The 20,654-nt window shown below is 38.7% G+C and overlaps 1 protein-coding gene across 1 annotated transcript in view; it reads left to right on the forward strand.

Annotated features, from left to right (window-relative positions):
• LOC150078991 (multiple PDZ domain protein-like) overlaps positions 1-20,654 on the forward strand; it is a 798,800-nt gene that overhangs the window by 663,468 nt on the left and 114,678 nt on the right. Inside the window, exon 19 of the mRNA XM_090382913.1 lies at positions 1,257-1,481. Within this exon, the coding sequence (XP_090239039.1) occupies positions 1,257-1,481 (225 nt within the window). The remainder of the gene's footprint in view (positions 1-1,256; positions 1,482-20,654) is intronic.

Here is a 20,654-nt window from a genome sequence, read left to right on the forward strand (position 1 = left end):
GGCATGAAACTTTGCTGGTGGGAGACAAGAATTCTTATGTTGCTCTTCAGCAGTTTGCATCCGATGTTTTCACAAGAAGAAGAATTAGTTATACGTCTACGAATAATTCTACTCCTTTGTCTGGTGAAGCTACTCAATAGGGAGCAACATTCCCAAATTTTTTTTTTTTATTTTTTATTATTATTATTTTATTTTAATTTAATTTTATTTTATTTATTTATTTTTTTATTATTCATTTATTTTTTATTTATTTATTTACTTTTTATTTATTTGTTTATTATTATTTATTTTATTTATTTATTATTATTTTTTTTTTTTAAAACACCACGGGAAATCCTTTTTTTTTTTTTTTTCTTTTTTTTTTTTTCTCTCTCTCTCCCCTCTGGAGTGGGCCCCCAGAGGAATCTGGCCCATCTTTTGCCAACATCAGGTGGGTCAGAGTCTCAAATTGAGACAGTGCGAGCTCCATTGAGACTGGCCCACCTTCCCGTTGTGTGGACGAGTACCCAGAATCATCTGTCCAGGTGACTGATGATTCTGGGTAGCCAAGCGATGTCAGACACAACAACAGAACACACACATAATACACACAAACATACACTACTTATTTCTGGCCCTTCTACAGTGGTACTGTTCTTCACAGAGATACGAGGCGGAGATGAACTGACCTTCTAGGTGCCGCCCATTACAAAAACACATGTCCACATGTTTGAAGCATTTAAACCTTCAATGGATTAATTTACCAAATGTTAATGGTATTCTTTCACCTGCTGAGACTACACATATGAGCGGCATAAATCCAAGTTCAGGAAGGATGGTTGCAGGATAGATGTGCGGAAGTTTACCTTCTGCCAGCAAGTGGTTGATTGTTGGAACAGGCTTCTGTCTGTTGTTGTGGATATAGATGGATTGAATAAATTTAAGGGAGAACTAGACAAATTCTTGGAGGGTGTGGAAGGTTGAATTGTGTTTTTTTTTTTTTTTTTTTTTTTTTTTTGGAGTACTTAGTAGTTGCATTTCAGTGTTTTATGTAAATCACGGAAAAGAGATCAGTGTAATGAATGCGTCCCCTCCCATCTAAACATTGTTTTAGGCAGGAGAAAAAAAAAGCTTATGTTTCAGAGTCCCACCTGGTAGTCATGTTTTAAGTTAATTTTACTATGAAATATAGTAAAACAAGTATTAATTTCACTTGTAAATTTTCTGTTCTCTAAATTTTTTATTTTATTTATTTATCATTTGCTTATTTCTGTTAGGTTAATGGAGAAGACTTGAGAGAGTCTCCACATGAGCGTGCAATAACTGCACTTAGGCAAACCCCTTCTACAGTTCAGATGGTCATATACAGGGATGAAGGTCAAAGTCATGATGATGATTTGTATGATATACTTGAAGTAGAGTTGCACAAAAAGCCTGGTCGAGGTTTAGGGCTGAGTATAGTCGGCAGGAAAAATGGACCTGGAGTGTTTATTTCTGAAGTTGTAAGATACACAGTTGTATATTATAATTCCTCTTGCATCTATAAATTGAATTTTAATTAATTAATTTATTTTGAGTATTAATGACAGGAAGCATTACGTTTTCTTTTGTATAACCATTATAATTCATAAGGAAATGTATAGATTTGGAATTCTTAAATTATATAAAAATTAAGAATACTCTTAAGCAAGCCCTGTGCCGAAAATTGTTTACATAAAAATTATTTGTCTTATTTTAAAGTTGAACACAGACTGAAACATCCATAGCTGAATATAAAAAATGTGCATTTTAAACCAAAGTTCCATTATTGACTTTCTTGTACTACCTAATATGAAAATTACTTATCATCGATATAGAAGCTTAGTACAAGTACTATGTGATCATTTTGAAACTTATCTATTAATAGCAGTAAATTATCAGTAATTGCTTGTGATTAATTCATTCAAATAGTAAGTCATCAGCTACAAATACTTGCAAATTAACTGCAGTCTTGATTCTTGTTCCATGTCCACACAGTTTTCTTACTGTTTCTTCTTTCTGATAATGAAGCAAACATGCATCATCTATCCAGTCACAAAACATACTTCTGTACTGATATCCACTAGAACCTCTCCCTTCTTACACACACAAGATGGATGAATTAACAACACATACATAAGGAGAATATTTTAGAAATAAACAATGAGTTACATTTTATTCAGTCAGTAGAATTTCTTCTTTACCAAATCTCCTTATGCAAATAAATTACGAAATGGTACGTTGAAACAAAATTACATAATTTAAAATAATTTAAAACTCATGTGTTCCTCACTATTGACACACATACAGTCCAACACCATATGATCACAGCGGTGAACCCCAACCTTATCCCAGAAATATTAAACCCTCCATGGAACCTGTAGTGAAGGAAGACATTTTGTCATAAACGTGAATTTGGAATACGAATAAAATACTATTAAAATGAGATAAAAGTACACTAAAACAATGAAATTAAAAAATTCCTCCCTTAAGTGGACTAAAACTTTTCGACTAGTTTCATGTTCACAGGTGGAATGAAACTAACGAAATGTGTATGTTCGGAATCTTATAAATAGGAGATTAGTCTTTGGTACGCATGCATTCAAATGACCACGAATCAGATATGAGAAATGGATGACAAACGTTAGTTTTTTTCATTTCTAAAGTCTCGGCAGTCAATAACTTAGTATAATTATGTCGAATCTTTAATATTTTGGCTTGATTAATCAGGAATGTGTGGTTTTCATTTATTGCATGCATTGGCACGTTATGCACGGACTGATGCTTCATGTCGCTTAATCCTCAAGTTCAAAATACATCTGGTAGATCCCATGTAAGAAGAATCACAATTCTTATAAGAAATGTGGTAAACGAAGTCATGTGTTTGTTTGGAAGTCGATAGCACCGTGTGATTTTTTGAGTATAGCATATAATTTATGGACCGGTTTTCCTACTATTTGCATTTCTGTACCTGTAAAAAGGCTGTTAATTTGCCTATACCAGTGTTCAACATACGTCATTGGAATAAAATATATTTTATTAATCCTGTCATTATGTTTGTTATTGATTATTTTGTCTTTAGCTTCTAATTTAATGCTATTGATAAAGGTAATCGGGTATCCTCTATTTAGGAACCTGTTCATCAGTTCTTCTATTTCTATCTGTAGGGCAAATTGTGTGGAAGAGTATTTGAATGCATTTAAGAACTGGTTTAGCATGATTGATCTTTTCTATGAGTATTGGTGGTGGTTACTATAGTGTAGAAATATCCCCATATTCGTGGGCTTACAATAAATACTGAAATTAATATTTTCACCCTCCCTCTTAAGTGTAAAGTTTAAAAATTTATCGACTTTGTTTCTTTTTGTTCTATCTCCAGTGTAAATTTTAACCTAATGTGCATATTATTAAAAGTTTGCAAAACTTCGTTTGTAGTGTCATTATCCGTTATAATGAGGATGTCGTCAAGGTATCTTCCACAAAATGTGATTTTTGGTAAAAAGTGTTAAATCTATATTTTCTAATCTATCTAAATACAACTCCAATATTTAGGCTGCTCAAGTTTAAACCCATAGGCAAACCGAAAATCTGTCTATAAATCTTACTTTCAAATAAAATATAATTAGCCTCAACCAGTAACTTAATTAGCTTAAATATCTCTTTTTTGGGCAACCTCATACTGTTAATGCTAATAGTGTTATTATTTAATAAATCCCAAATTACATCCAGTGCATATATTACATTAACATTAGTGTATAATGAAACTACATCAATGGAAAAGGGCTAAACTCAATAAAACGAGAGTCTTGAAAACATTAAGGGCAACTAGTTGAGTTTCGCCAAACTTTTCCTTTGAAAATGTCCAAAGTTAAATTAATAAGCCAAGGTATTGCCATTGAATTGGATCAACAACCAATCCATGACAACAGAATCCATATTGGATGACAACAGAATCCATATTGACAATAATTGATTGGATGGAAACTTTTAAGATAGTGTAAGAGTTATTGGTCGATAGATTTCACCATCTTAGGGGGCTTTGAGGGGAACAGGCATTGTGTGTAATCAGACACCAGTCTAAAACACTGATGGATCCAATATCTTTCTATTTTAGAAGATTTAGGAGAAGTTCGGTTGACCTGCCTCCATAAAATCCACTCATGCACACCTTCTCATTGGTAAGCCCTGTTACGTCTAATCGGTGGCAACAAACATGTAGAGTAGTCCTCTTCATGTGTCCCCTGGTCAGCATGAAGAGGAAAAGACTAAACTCTCTAGCACTTTATGACAAAACAAATGCCCCTCAGTCCCCAGCAGCTTTTACTCTCCTTCTTATGGCAGTGAGGGGATCAGAGTGGAAGCAGAGGGTGCAAAGACTGTGGGTACAATGAAGCTGCTATGCACCAAAACTAGACTTGGCCTATTACAAAGTAAGATCGCTCATTGGTGAAGATAGGATATTAGAGCTGGAAAAGGGATTGGAATATCATCAGCTTGGCTGAAACAAGAAAAAATGAATCACAAGTTTATCAAGTGGAAATCTGATGCACAAATGGAAACAGTGAAAAGAATGAAGGTGGAGTTGGCTTTCTGGTCCATAAAGATATTAAAAGCAACATTTTGGAATTCAAAAGTACATCACCAAGGGTATCAAGACTACTACTACTACTCAAATCAAACAATCTCTCTCTCTCTCTCTCTCTCTCTCTCTCTCTCTCTCTCTCTCTCTCTCTCTCTCTCCGCTGAGCGATTTATTAGCGACTAAGTGATTCCCAGCAATTTATAGAGCGTTCTGAAAAATATACCAGCTTCTTTAGTTTTCATCATTAACTTCCTTTTATTTTTGCGAAACTGGTTTTTGTCTTATAATCAGTAAGTGAAGACACAGAAAGGAAACTCACCTTTCTTATTTTATCTCTTATTCTCACTTTTACTAATCGAACTTACACAGCTGCTTGGTCACTAAGCGGCACTGCTCTTGCCCCCATGTGGTGGGGGCTGGTAACTTGGGAGAGGAAGTCACACTCCCAGAGCAAAAAGAGCAAATATGAGTAGTAAAATAACTACTAATAGTACAGAGCTTCAAGAGAAAGCCCTATCGAGTAGTGATACAGAAAACACAGAGACGAAGACAGATATGGACCCACCAAAAATACAAACATACATTGTCATACATAAGACAGGAGATCAGACATTAGGTCGTATGTCTCCGTTTGTAATTCAGAAAACATTAGAGAGTATAGTGGAATCTCCCAAGTCAGTTCGACACCTGAGATCTGGAGACATACTAGTGGGAACATCAAATCCCAAATACTTCCAGGAGTTGCTATCAACAACTAGTTGCCATCAAGAATACTAGTAGTTGTAACACCACTCAACATGCTGAATTCTTCCAGAGGTGTGATCTTCGAGTGGGATCTCTTAAATGTGTCAGAGGAAGTGCTCACAGAAGAATTGAGAAGCCAAGGAGTAACAGAAGTGAAGAGAATCAATATTCGAAGGGATGGAAATATAATTCCAAAAAGAACCCTTATCATAACCTTTAATACTCTGAAACTTCCAACAACAGTGAAAGCAGGATATCTGAACTGCCAAGTACGACAGTACATACCAAATCCATTGCATTGTTACAAATGTCAGAAATTTGGACATTTGCATGCAGAAGCTCAGCAGCCTGTGCGAAATGTGATTCTAAAGAACACAAGACTACAGATTGCTCTGCCAACATCTTGAAATGTACAAACTGTAAAGGGGAACACCCAGCCTACTCAAAAACTTGCGAAAAATGGAAACAAAAGAAACTAATTTAGAAATACAAAACACAACACAACATACCAAGAAGCAAGGAGAATAATATAGCCTTGGCCTACAACCAAACCATCATATGCACAAGCAGTAATCCAATATAAATCAGTAAAAGTTCAAACTGAAATTTCCATGCTGCCAAAAGAATCACTTACTGGATTGAAGGCACAAAAACATGAGAAAACAGAGAATACCCCCAATTTTTATTCACACAGAACAGATATCCACAAATCAGCACCACAACAAAGACTGTTCTAAACCTACAAACACAAAGCAACCGAATAGATGGAAATAAAAAAAATAAACACATCTGAAGAACCAGTACTAGAAGATTTTCACAGAAGAAGTTATGTACATGGACCGACCAAACTACCTGAAAAAAAAAAAAAAGATAAGACAAAGTATAAGAATGCTCCATTTCGGAAGCCCAGAAAACCCCAGGAAAACCAAATAATGGATCAGTTCATCCATTATTTGGATGAACTGTTGCTTGTAGTTCTCTACAGTGGAACTGTAGAGGACTACAAGCAACAGTTCACCTCTACAGTGGAACTGTAGAGGACTACAGGCCAATTATGACAATGCCCAGTATCTAATAACACACCATATGCCAATACACTTTTGTCTTAAAGGACATACCTTAGACAACAAGCCACCCTTTCAGTAAAAAATTATATAATGTATAGGAAAGACAGAATAAGAGAAACGTCAACACATAACCCATCCAGTACTCTGGCAAATTAAACAGATACTAACAGACTTCACAAAAAAAAAACAAGAGATACTTTTCTGCTGGATACCAGGAAACAAAGGGATAAAAGGAAATGAAGCAGCGGACAGAATTGCAAAATCAACCACTAACTTTCAGGAATAATATTTTGCAGTTCCACATAAGGACTACATGCCAATCATAAAAAATTGCTGTCTAACCCAATGGAAAGAACTCTGGCAAAAACAAACATGGAATAAATTATATGAAATAAAACCAAAAGTTGAGCACTGGAAAATGAGCATAAGGAAATCAAGGAGAGAAGTTGTTCTGACCAAATTGCCAAGACACATTTTACAAATGGTTATCTACTACATGCAGAAGAATGCCCAAGATGCCAAGCATGCACTGCTATCTAAACAGTTAAACATATACTGATAGAATGCCCAACATATGAAAATGATCGACAATGCACTTTTTCATCATTATATAAAGGAAACAAAAACATCACTCTTAAAGATCTTTTGGGTGACAAGGAACACAAATGAGATATTTTTAGATTCATACAAATAATAAACATATACCATCTGCTGTAATTAATAATATAATACCACAGAAATATTTAACCTTTTTACATTCGAACAATACTATAACAAAAGAACTGGCACACTATGATCTCCATTGTCATTGTGCTAATAAACACAAAAACAACATAATCTCTCTCTCTTTCTCATGCACGCACACATGGGTGCCAGGCTACAGTTGAACATGTATCTCTCTGGGTGGGTTAATATCTACAAAATTCTTCCATTTTGGCAGAAAGTATTTTCACCCCTTTTGAATATGATTTTAAAAAATGAAGTTGCGATGCAAATAAGCCACTTTTCTTTAGAAAGTTAGTTTCATTTTGTATTTCGATCTAATACAAGATTTGACATGATTCATATTGAATTAGCATTAATTTTTGCATTAACTGACAGAAGTGACATGTGATCTGACTAACTCTGGATAAAATATTTATTGCTGGTGATTTGCTGTCACCTATCCAAATCCTGCCACTTATCCAACTTTTCTAATACCACAGGCCACCATGATTTTTACCTCCACTAATATATTAGCTGTTTGCAATCAATTTTTGTGTGTAGATTTTGAAAATAATTTTTAAAATTTCGTATCATGTTATAATTTCTTATGTTTACTCATAATATCTATATCTTACTGCATTTAAGGAAGTAATATGGAACTGATCTGCTGTATTTTTTGCAAATACTAATGTTTGTTTGTACTCATAAATGACAGTAATGCTGGGAAGGTTAACATATTCAGCCTTGTATATCTGCTTTCCCCATCTCCCTTTCAGTTATGGAAAGACAGTTGTAGTGAGAGTGCATGACATCTGCTACATGAGTGGATGGTTTAACAATAAAAACTTAGAAGAAGAAACATTACAATATTGCTAAACATGAATATTCTTTATACTTTGGTTGCAAGATTGGTAATCAGAATGGGTCTGGCCTAAAATCCCAACAGTCCAGAATACTGACAGTATCTGCTATGTTGTAAAAATTCTATATATTTATTAGTTTTTCAGTAAGTAAATTTCATTATTAGATTAATTTTGTAGAAAGAATATAAAAAATAACAATTTTAACAACAAATACCCCTCTCAATTTGAACATTGTGTTTTCTCTTACAGAAACAAACAGTTTTAAAATACGATCAGCAAATAAAAATGACTTAATTAATTTTACTTTACTGTATTGCATTTAATTGATAATTTTTCAAGTCGAATTTTGGTATTTGTATAGGATGGTAGAGCAATAATTATAGGTATAGCATTGAAATGCTAAAGATAAAAAACTTTCAATAAGAATACTTTCAGAATATTAAAATTTAGAGTAATGTATTTTGGCAGCTGCATAACATTTGTCAGAAATATCATTAGCATAACTAAAACTGTAATTATACAGGTATATGTTGGTAGCTGTACTTTCACGAATTTCTTTGACAAGTGCATTAGGCATGACCAGGGGTGCCAGTGGGATATTTTTAAAGGGGTAACAGGAAAAAATATCACTGAAAATATATCCCTGGAAAAATTATTCCATTTTCGTCATCTTGTTATTATTATAATAATAAGAAGAATATTGGAAAATAAGAAAATGGAATTTCTTGTTAAATATTCTGCAGCGAGAGAAGAAAGAACTCTTCTGTTTACAACAAAAGTAAATATTCAATACCTATCATGTGCTCAATATTGGATTATGGATGGTACATTTAAAACCGTGCCCACAATTTTTATCAATTTTATTTAATACTTGCACCAGTCGGTAATGAAAATTATCGAATTCTTCACTTAGTTTGTATTGATGATGAATAAGAGTGAAAAAATTATAAACATTTGTTTCAAGGTATGAAGCAGATAAAATTGAATTGAGACCACATGCCATATTTTAACTGACCTGGAATTAGCTGCAATAAATTCTTCCACTGGTGAGTTCCCTAATGTGTCTAATTAGGTCTGAGAAAAATTCAAGCAAGTTGACTGGCATCTCAGTATGCCACCGATGAAGAATTTCGTTAGCTTTGACATTTGTGTGCCTTGGTATTTATTCCTTCTGGTGAGATACCACGAGCATTCAATATTCTGAAGGCACATTTACCGAGGGAGCCTAGTGATGTGATAGAGTAGTTTGAATACAATTATATATTTATGGAAGAAGTAGACAGTATATGCGTAATGGTACGGTACTTCATGCTCCACCAGCATTATGATTCCATTCAACTTGGAATTCCATGCACCCAAAACAGTGTTGAGATTTGGCAAAGAAGATGGGAGTGTATAGTTGGATGAGCACATATTGGCATAGATAGGATCATCAAGGATTTTCAGAAAGAACAGCAGCAGCTCAATAATGTATACTTCGTAGTGAATCCTGTCCAAAACGCAATAAGGCGCCAGTCGAGAGAGAAATGAGAATAATGACTTTGTGAACAATTGTGAAAGTAGATCTGTGATGGATTAGCTTTTTCGTGGTAATTTGCATGGTATTGCACACAATGTATATTTATAAATATTATTTTATTTTATGCATACATATAGTGATGTAGTCATGAAATTATCAGAATTTATACTCTGTGAACGTTATGTATACAGAGAGTATACTGTGCTTATTAATCGAATTACGAAGGGTATGCGGTATATACCCGTGTATAAGTATATACAGTCAGTCCTCGTATAACACGTGTTTACACTGCACGAACCGAATTTGCTTATGCATGATTCGCCTTTGTGTTTACAAGAAATGGCAGTTGGACGTGGAATCACTCCAACTGAACAAAACATGATAGCAGTGAAGAGAAGATTCTGAAAATGTATTTATGTTTTTTATATCAGTGAATTATGTTTTTATATCAAATGCAATTAGATTGAGTTTACTACCAGTTTATAACAGATTCCACTAAGAAACGCAACTGGAAATTATTTTTATTGTTTTATGGTAGTGATCTCCAGAAATGTGCTTTAGTAAAATGTGAGCTAGTGAGGTGTTAATGTGTCTCTGCCTTTATTGTGTTGTTTATTCAGTTGCACAGCTTTGTTATGTGTATCAAGTGTGCCTCCTCATTTTGTAATTGTGCTTTATTCCCTAAAAATGAATAAAATACTTAAAAGGTTTGAAAAGGAAGCATCCTGGTGAACACAGTACAGATTCAGAGAGAAAAGAAAAGCAATATCGATAGCCAGAGGCGGACTGGGTCAAAAATTCTTACACGGGAAAATTTGTAGTGGCCTCATACTAGCGTTTGTGGCCAAAATTACACTTCTGGCCTCGGCACATTTCTGCACATTTCTCTGATCTGTACTCAAATGTGAAAGTTACCTTTCTTCCAGCGAATACCAGTTAGTTCAGCCGATGGACCAAGGTGTTATAGCTTCCTTTAACCTTTATTAACTAAGAAGACCTTTTTTACAGTTGATAGAAGCTACTGGTGGAATAGGCGGTCTTTCAATTCGAGATTATTGGCAGAATTATGACATTCTTGATGCTGTAAAAAATATTGAGTTTGTGTAAGGTGAAATTAAGAACTCAACAATGAGTGTGCAAAAAGCTGTGGCCACAAATATGCACTAAAGAGGCCACTGTTGAAATGTCGGAGGTAGTTGAGATTGTGAGAATTGGAAAAATGATTAGTGGAGAAGGAGTTGAAGAACTGGAACCAGCAGATATCACAGAGGTCCTTGAATTGCATAGATAACAATTATCAATGGATGATATTTTTTTGCATTTTGCAGAAGGAGATAACAAAAATGATAAAAACGAAGAAGCATTCAACTTCTTAAACACCTCATTCCGATCTCCTCAAAGGTGCTTAATTACTGCACAATGAAATTTGAAGAACTGAAACTCATCTCCTGATAAGAGAGCACCCTTTTGTTGCTCTTCTCTGTGGCCTAACTATTGCCTTATACAAGGGGAATAATCAGCTCCTTATCCCTGCTGGAAAAAGTGCTGTGTACAATTGACAAAAACCCATGTGCCGTCCTAGCATACTCTGTGCACTGTATAGAGAATTTCATGTTTGACTGCACAATCAACTCCAGGACTTTCTTTCACTGTTGTCAGTCTAGTAATGCACAGTTGATATGTTATTTTAGGATTACTTATATGGAATACCTTGCATTTGTCAATGTTGAAATTCAATTCTTACATTTCTCAAACAAAACCATGTGTCTAATTTTTATAGTTCTTATTGCAGCAGCATATCCACACTGCTGTCATTAACCTGCCTGCAAACTTATGTTCATTTGCAAAATTAAACAATGATGTTGATCGGCCTTCATCAATATCATTAATAAATATTGAAAACACTAAGAAGCCCAGCACTGAACCTGGGGAATTCTAACCACATTTTTTTTATAAGACATTTTGATTTACTAGGTCACACTTTTTTATGTCTACAGTTATTTGTTGTAGTCATCAGAGTCATTAGGCTAATACCACAACACTCCTATTGTTATTTTTGCTTTCCCACTGGTAATGTCACACCAAATTGACTCGGCATTGAACTGGCCACCCTTGTCAACTGGAGGCACCTCCGTAGCCAGGTGGGAAGGAGCAGCAGTGCATAACACATGCTTCTTGATTAGACTGGGGTTCGAGCCTGTCACCACCAAATACGGAGGATGCGGAAAGGTCGGGGAATGACCACCGCATATTCCCGTAGCAATATGGCCTTAGTTGCTAATACTCCTAAAAAACACCAAATAACAAACCTTGTCAACTGGATGCACTGCCTTTGATTTTATGGGCTTCTTACCCCCCCCTTTCTTGTCTGTATACATTGTATACAGACAAGAAAGGGGGGGGGTAAGAAGCCCATAAAATCAAAGGCAGTGCATCCAGTTGACAAGGTTTGTTATTTGGTGTTTTTTAGGAGTATTAGCAACTAAGGCCATATTGCTACGGGAATATGCGGTGGTCATTCCCCGACCTTTCCGCATCCTCCGTATTTGGTGGTGACAGGCTCGAACCCCAGTCTAATCAAGAAGCATGTGTTATGCACTGCTGCTACTTCCCACCTGGCTACGGAGGTGCCTCCAGTTGACAAGGGTGTCCCATTAAAATTATGTATCCCTTATAAAATTTATTTAATATGCTTCTAGCATTGGTATTCATGCATATGTTCTTAGGCTATGTTAGGGTAACTAAGATTATCTATTTACTTGTTCTGTGATGACTCAGCATGCCTTAATCCCTGACATCTTGCTTTCCAGGCTGCTGCACGTTCTAGTAGAAGCAAGTGGAGAATCACTTACGCCTTTGCCCAGTGGCTATTGTTAATCTATTAGTCTGTGCTCCCCAACTAGCAGTTTTCTGAGCCACTTAACCTTGTCTCAATAGCATCAGCAAATATTATTGCATCCTTTTTATTTATGTGTATCTCATCCTCTAGAAGCACTCTCCAGTTAACAAGTGCACAGGCCATGCCGTGAAAAATTCTGCCCCACGAACCAACCTTGCACAATCTCTCCATGGCCGAGAGATTGTGCATGATAGACATGGCTCTCATATACCCCCCACCCCACCCTTACCATGTCTGGTACGAATTGCAGACACTTTCCGATTTAAACCTACCTTGAGCCTCCTTATTTTAGCTTTGCTCTGTTTTTGTTAAGTAAGTCCGCAGTAAGCTACGTAAGCAAAGATATCTTTGCATCCTTTGCTGAAGATTTCTTATAATCTACATTAGCTTGCATAACCTCCTTTGAGACTACAGATTTATATCTACCATAGGCTTCTGTATCACCTGATTAATTTATATGCATTCTAAGCATTTGTTCTTCTTCTCTGCTATGAGTTTCATTAGTTCTTCTGAAATCCACTTAGGCCTTGAACAGTATTTCTTAGCTGGTGTAAAAAAACCTAGCAACTTTTATTATTTCCTTGAATGCTTCCCATTTAGAATTTTCTGATGGTAATATCATCAGTTGGTCCAATATAAAATTTAAAAACGGTCTGAGACCACTCTAGTCTCCTTACAAAAGTGAAAACCCTTCCCCTTACCCTTGGTGGTAGGTACATCTTGAAGTAAATCTCACATCAGTACACTGAACACTGGCACCCAGTGGGTCATTTATCTCCAGATGCTTAATGCAAAGAGGGTCACTGCTGATAATCAGTTCAAGAATATTACTGTCTTGGTGCCTCTCTGACCTGCTACTATAGAAAACTGTCATCCAGTAAATCCACAAGTCTTGCTGTTGTGTGAGTAACCAACCTACAAGCTCCAATCAATATCTACTTCTATTCAAATATAATTCTACTAATAACAGTCCAAGAAGAGTAGTGCCCATTGATAAGGATTCTGTCTTCTCACACTCAATCATGTGTACGAAGAGACTAATTATACTCTGGCAGGTCCTGCCGCTTACTTTCCTGGGATTTCGGTGACTAGGACCTAAAATAAAGGTTGGAGTTATCGCTGTTGATTTAAGTAAAATTGCATTTAGAAAGCACTGCGTGTGGTTTTACGCTGAAAGAACTATTTCTAGAGAGTCTAAAAGGTCGGGCAAAATTTGATGTGATTTAAATTTGGACATGTGGGGCAGTCGCTGTACAAGACAAAGTAATGGGAGGGAAGGTGGGTGTAGATGGGGGATGAAATAGGAAGAAGAGGGGGTCGGATAGGAAGGTGGTCCCCCCATTTTCAGTGGGGAATGCCCATGCCCCATGACATGGGGAGGCGAGGAGAAGAGCAAATACCCCCTCCCCAAGGGGAGGGGGGAACGCACAAGGGAGTGCAGTTCTGGGTCGACAGTAGGCCATCCAAATCATCCTAGGGTCTTGTCTTTCTGTGGTATGCTGAGTTTTTTTTTTTTTTCACTTGTTTGACCTCCTGCATTCTTTCTAGTCGGGTTGCCTTTGGTATATTTCTATCATTGTTTTCCTTCTAGAAAATCGATCCTGGGCATATTGACTGAGTGCCTTGTAGTCCTCTTGAGTGTCTAACAGTCTGGGTTCTTGGTTGTCTGGAATATATTGGATTGCCGTTATTAGGCATAGTCGTAGATCGTCATACAAATCGCACTCAAACATTAAGTGTTTCCAGGACTCCAGGTTGCCACAGGGACAGTCCGCGTTATTTATGATGCCAAATTGGTGAAGTTTAGCTTTAAACGGGCCGTCCCGTAAGGAGGAAGGTGGTATTTCGACCAGGGTGAAACCACGCTGGTGCCTTAGGCTACAGCTTGGTGACAGTGGGAGAGGAATCTTCTGGTCACTGCGCCTTTTTCTGTGTTGCTCCATCTCCTCTGCCAAATCTGGACGAGGTGGTCGGTGATTCTTCTCTTCTCATAGTTGCAGTCATTAGTGATGTCAGTGGTGAGGTCATACATTGTAGCCGATATGTTTCTGGCAAGATGGTAGAGCAGACCACAGTGGATAGCTTCGCAACTAGAATGACTAGCCGTGCTAGTCGTTCTAGTTGCTCTCGACATAGTAAGTAGGATGGTCCTCTGAATGGTTTTGAGGATCTGTTTATTCACTTCTAGTGCCACCTCGCGTACCAGACAGGGGAGCCATATGTGATGGCAGGGATGAAGAGAGCTTTGTTGTACAGAGACAGGGTAGTACGTCTGAGTCCCCAGTCCCTGTGAGTGACTCTAGCGATGAGGGCCGCATATCTTCTTATCTTTTGTTTAATATATTCTAGGTGTGGCTTGAAATTTAATTTTCTGTCCAGGATTATTCCTAGGTATTTAATCTGTTCGCACGGCTTAACTGTTTTGTTCTCAATCTTAATTTGTGGTGATCTCCTTAAGTCTAGCTACCTTTTAGCAGCACCGATTTTGTCTTGTCAGGTGCTAGTTTGAGCAAGTGTAGCTTCGTCCAATCTAGCAGCTTTTGCAGGGCATAATTTGCTTTCATTTCTAAGGAGGATCTGCTGTCAGCCTCGATGGTCAAGACCAAGTCATCTGCATAGGCCTGGGCCTCCACACCACCCAGATCCATGGCGAGGAATTCATATATGACAAAGTTCCACAGGAGCAACCCCAGGACAGAAACCTGGGGCCAGCCCCTGTTGACTGGGTGACTGAGGCATTTATATGGTGTGGTAACTTGCACTGCTCTATCAGCCAGGTAATCCTTCATGCAATAATAAAGATTCAATGGAAGGTTGGCAGCTCTGAGTCTCACCAAAACGCTTGGCCACCAGAGGGTGTTGAACGCCCCAGCAAAATCCACTGCGATGACGAGGAAGTATTTCCTTTGACAATGGGTGTCTCTAGAGAAGAGGTTCTGTATTGCTTCGATAGTGGATTTGCCAGGAGTAAATCCATATTGCTTTGTCATGTTAGGATTTACTTCATTATAATGCCTTGTGATTCTGGTATGTAGCAGCCTTTCGAATATTTTACTGAGGGTTGGTAGCAGGGCTATGGGTCTGTAGGAACTAGATGTCTCTGGTGGCTTTGTTGGGTTTTTTAGGAGCAGTTTTAAATTTGCCTTTTTCCACTGTAGTGGAAATTTACCTGCGTCCAGGCAGCAATTGAATAGTTTTAGCAGTAATTCCGGTATATGTTCCGTTGCTTCTTTTGCCATCTCCGGTTCAATTAGGTCCAGTCCAGGGCATTTCTTATTTTTTGCGCAGCTTGCTGCATCTTGAATTTCTTCTAAGGTGAAGGGGGTTCTATTTGGTCATTATTATAGCAATTGTTTGCTTGGCAGATAGCCTGCTGCTCATCTGTTAGTGTTGTTGGCAGCTCCTGAAAGATGTTGTCCAGGATGTTCCCAATCGACTCCTCCCAGGTTATGGTTAAATTTCCTTGTGCTGTTTTTGGTGGCTGTCAAGACTTCACCCCTGGGGAGTTTGTGAGTAGTAATTTTGTATACCACCCCCCCCCCCCAGGGGTTGCTGTTTCCTGACCCATGTACCAACCTCTCACATGATTCTCTTTTCTTTTTCTTTATCTGTTCAGTATAACAACTAGCGATTCTATATTGGTTCCTGAGTTCAGTGACTTCTTGTTGCGGCCAATTCATCCTAGCCCTCTGAAATGGTTTTCTTTTGTGTTGTACTAATTTCCTCATTCATGTGAACTCTGGAGTCCACCAGGGCGTGGCCCCTGCAGTGGGGATTCTTCTCTTCATGGCTTTCTCTGTTGCTTCTGTTATTATTTTTGTTAAATCCTTCTGGAGTCGTTCCGGGTTTTCTCTCCCGCATTCCTGCTCGCTCAGTGTGTGCAGGTATTGCTGGCCTGCTGTGCATGGAGTCTCTCAGAAGGTGTCCCAGTTTGCCTTACTGAGGGCGAATCTATTTAGCATGTGCTTGTCGGCAGCTGTTCTTGTCAGGTTCCTTTCTAATGTGAAGGTTATTGTACGATGGTCCGAAGTCGTCCAGGCGTTTCTAACCGTCCAATTTGTGATGTGGGTGTCTATGTTTCTTGTGGCTAATGTTATGTCAATCTCTGCTTCCGATAAGGTGTTGCAGAAGGTCAGGAGGCAGAAGGGTTGGTTTTTAACAACAAATATGGAGTTGGCCAGGTGCTCCTTGAGCCTTTGCCCATTCGTTGAGCTTCTTCTTTCAGGCGTGGTACTGTGCCAGGGGGGGGACCTGCAGTTGACGTCTGCCCCCACTAGTATCTTGTGTCTGCTTAGTGCAGTTTGAAGATTCTCCAGATATGTTATTGCATAGTCGATTTCTGTCCCTGGCCTGCAGTATAGAGCAACCGCATAAAGACTTCCCAGGGAGGTGAAAGGTGGGCACATGCTGCCCATGGTGTGCAGAATTGTGGGATTTTTGCGACTGTGATATGGGGGTTCCTGATTATCGCAGTTGCCAATGGGGTTTCATCTGTGTACTGCACAATATTGTATTTAATAGGATATCCCCGTACTTGCTTTTGGTGGGTGTATGGTTCCAATATTATGAGGATATCAGCGTTTTCACCGTCAGCTTTTAGTCGGACTTACTCTGGCACGCTGTGCCTTGAGCTGGTGGAATGTGAGAATGCTGGAGTTGAATTTTTTATGGTGTGTGGCCATAATCTATTCTCTGTTGGTAGGAACTCTTGATTTTTTGGTATATCGGACACCCAGTATCGCGGATGGAGTGTGAGTGCTCCAGTTTCAGACTCTTACAGTTTGCGCATCTAGTTGGTGCATCGGTTTTGTTGGGGCAGGTATTGTACTCATGCCCTTTGCCAGAGCAGTGGCCGCATGTCAGCTCTCTTTGTGTGCAAGTATGGGTGGTGTGGCCATATCTGCAGCAGCGAAAGCACTTGGGAATGGGGATCCCTGTATCTCAGGCTGCTCCATTCTATATAAATTCTGTTTTGGGTGCTTAAGATTTGCCAAGCAGATGCCGCCAGTTCCACCATCCAATTTACTCCCATCCCATTCTTTGCTTTTATTTTGAACTTTGGAAAAATCAGCTCAGAGGGTTCCAACTCTGGGAAGTGGCTCTGTAAGTTCTTTCTATAAATCTCGTTGGTTAATTGCTGCTGATCCGTGTCATACTCTACATTGAATATTAGTATAGTTGGGCCTTTCTTTTTTGGTAATTCTGCCTTTAGCCCTAATGTGGTTATTTTCTCATTTGCTTTTATTTCTTCTATCTCCTTCTCACTCTCAGTCTCAATCACGATCCCTGGGTTCCTGGTTTTGCGGATAGACCTGGTGTTTTGAAAGTCTTCCTTCATATTATCTATGACTTTTTGTTTGATTTGCTCACTTGATTGGTTGCTGTCTCTGGTAGGTCTCAGTATCACTGTATTTGGAGTTTTTGTGAGTACTTTCTTCTTTTGCACTTGTAATTCACTGGCTTTTTCCCTCTCACTTGGGGTTTGCCTCAGCGCTTGGGCATATGATGGGGCGCGCTGTAGCATTTGTTTGCCACCATCAGCATCTTTATATGCTTCTAGGGCTGCAAGCGCCCTCTCGTGCTCCACATTTGTTTGCAGGAGGATTGTTTCTAATTTACTCCATTGAAGGACAATGTCTGCTCTTAAGGTTGAAGAAATTCTGCTACTGTTATCTTTCATTATGTTTTCTAGAGTGGCTCGCAGAGTGAGCACTTGCTCAAGGACTTCCCTGTGGCAACGAGAGATCCGGGGGGGGAGATTTTTTCCCCTTGTTTTTGCCCTTCTGTGTTTTTGCTTGGTTCCTGTCTATCTCTTGCTTCACTATTGCTCCTCATTTCCCGGTCTGGTTTTTCAATATTGTACCTCTTGTTTCTCCTCTTGCTGGTGGTGTCTTGTCTGGTTTCGTCCTGTTCTTCTGGTTTGTCCAGGGTGAGTTTCACCGCTCGCTTGTCACTAGATGTCTCGGAACCCTCTGGCTGGACTTATTGACTGTCTGGCATCTCCTCCAGGTCTTGTGTTCCTATACCCAGAATTGGATAATGGTGCCAAGATAATTTTTTGCAGCAGGATGAAATCTGAGGGATGAAAATCTGCAGGATGAAAGGTTCTAAAGGGCAGTTGCTGAGTTGCTTTGCTGCTGTGGTGCAGTGTTTAGTTCAGAGTCTTGGAGTTTTACGAGTGGGAGGGGGGGAAGTCTTAACCCCTAGATATGAAGAATACTGGATGATGAGCTTGGTTTATTGTTCATCCTGGGGAGCCATTGGGAGCATGGCACTGCGCATATTATTATATATATATATATGTTCTCAATATCTTAAATGTAATGAAATTAATAACTTCCATTTATCATATTTTAAATCAAATAAGTTTAGTACCAATAAATATTCTGGATATAGATGTCTTGAGGTACGTAGCTACCAACTCATGCTAACGGTCACTCAAACAGGCCTTGACCGCGTGATGTACACTGGCCTTTTAATAAACAAAGGCCTTTGTTTATTAACCAGCATACTAAAGTCAAACAAGGAAAACTAGCAAATTATCCAAAATTCATCATTAAAGTTACATGTGGTTGTAGAACTGTTCAATTACTGTTCCCGATAATTACTATGCTCAATATTTAGAAATTATTTGTGGTACTATTCACTTTAACAAAATTGGCAATATAACAATATACAATGCAAAATCACGTTGTGACCCGGTGCGATCAACGCTAATAAAAATTATCATAACTTTCGATTACCTTGGCCGATCTTCACGAAGTTGATGTCCATGGACACATCTTGAGAAGAGGAACTTAATGGACACAAAATAAATGAAAATGTGACACTTGAAACCAATAAACGGCACAACAAATAACGGAGCACCAAAACTATGCATGTGGCCAGTACTTGGTCAGTGCCCTCTCTCTATATCTTGACATGGTGGCCTAACTAATTGGGTCACTGAGAGCTTAAATTTTTATATATTACCTGGTCTTGGCACATTATAGCCTTAGTTGCTAATGTGCCAATAAAATCCAAACCTCCCTGCCTGGGGAAAGGGAGTAAAAGTACCAGGCGAGGGAGGCTGGTACAGATCGCCATCAGGCATTGACAGTTGAGAGCATGTGTGAATCCAAGTGATCTGAACCGGATCTTCTATGGTGATCTTTTTCAATGTAGGAGTCAAATCCCAGACGCAAGGTTATACATGAGCAGTCTTGTCCTATCGTTGGTCATGTAACCTGTTCAGGTCACCTATTGTGCATGTTATGAGGATGCAGCCTTGGGTCCTGGTGATATCATTTTCTTAGTTCGTGCATTGGTCATTTGGTTTAGTCATCTAGCTAGTGGTCCAGTGCAAATAATTTGTATCCAGTTCATGTCAAGTCCTGTGTCAGTTTGTCTCTGGTTCAGACATAGGTCTTCCTGGTTGTCAGTTCCCTCGTGAACAAGGCTAAATGATGGTCATGTTCGTGGATGTGGGTTATTTGGTACAGTTTTCTTGTGTATTCCGGTTTTTTCCAGTCCTAGTTTTGAGATTCATTATCAGCTTCCGGGTGCTGTGCATGGTGGTTTGCTATAAGTGCTCACCTTCTACAAAGATGGTAAGGGCTTTGTATTCATGTTCCGAGTCGAGAAGATGCTTTTCCATGTTCTGCGGGAAGTAGGTGATAGCAGTGGTGAGCATGCATCGCAAGTCCTCATAGTGGTCACAGTCATACATGAGATGTTGCCATGTCTCCTCACGACCACAGAGGCAATGGGGATCCTCAGTGATTTGGAAGCTAGATAGTTTTGCATTAAATGGCCCATGCCCTGCGAGCAGAAAGGTGATGTGGAACCCCGGTTGGAACCAACTCAGGGGTTTTGGAAAGACTCTGTTTACTCTCGGGAGGAACTTCTTGGTGATTTCCCCTTTAGTGGATTCTGTCCACCTATCCTGCCATTTCTGTTGGAGGTGGTCGAGCAGTGTGATTTTTTTCAAGCTTCCTGTTGTTGATGAGATCCAGCGTGAAGTTCAGGAAAGTACACGGCATTTCTTTTACCATATTATATGTCAGGGTGCATCTAATGATTTCCAAGTCCAACGGGAGGACTCCAGCCAGAACATGGAGTGCGTGCGTGCTGACTGTGGAGACAGCTTGTGTGATTGTCAGAATTATTGACCGCTGGATACTGTACAAGGTTCTTCTATTTACCACTGTGGTTACCTTTTTGTACCAAACTGCTGAAGTATATGTGATGACCGGGATGAAGGTAGATTTGTAGTAGAGGGACAGGGTCTGCTTGTTTA

The sequence above is a fragment of the Mastigoproctus giganteus genome, chromosome 10 (genome assembly GCF_048544385.1).
Source record: "Mastigoproctus giganteus isolate SK-2022 chromosome 10, ASM4854438v1, whole genome shotgun sequence".
In the NCBI taxonomy this organism is placed as follows: Eukaryota; Metazoa; Arthropoda; class Arachnida; order Uropygi; family Thelyphonidae; genus Mastigoproctus; species Mastigoproctus giganteus.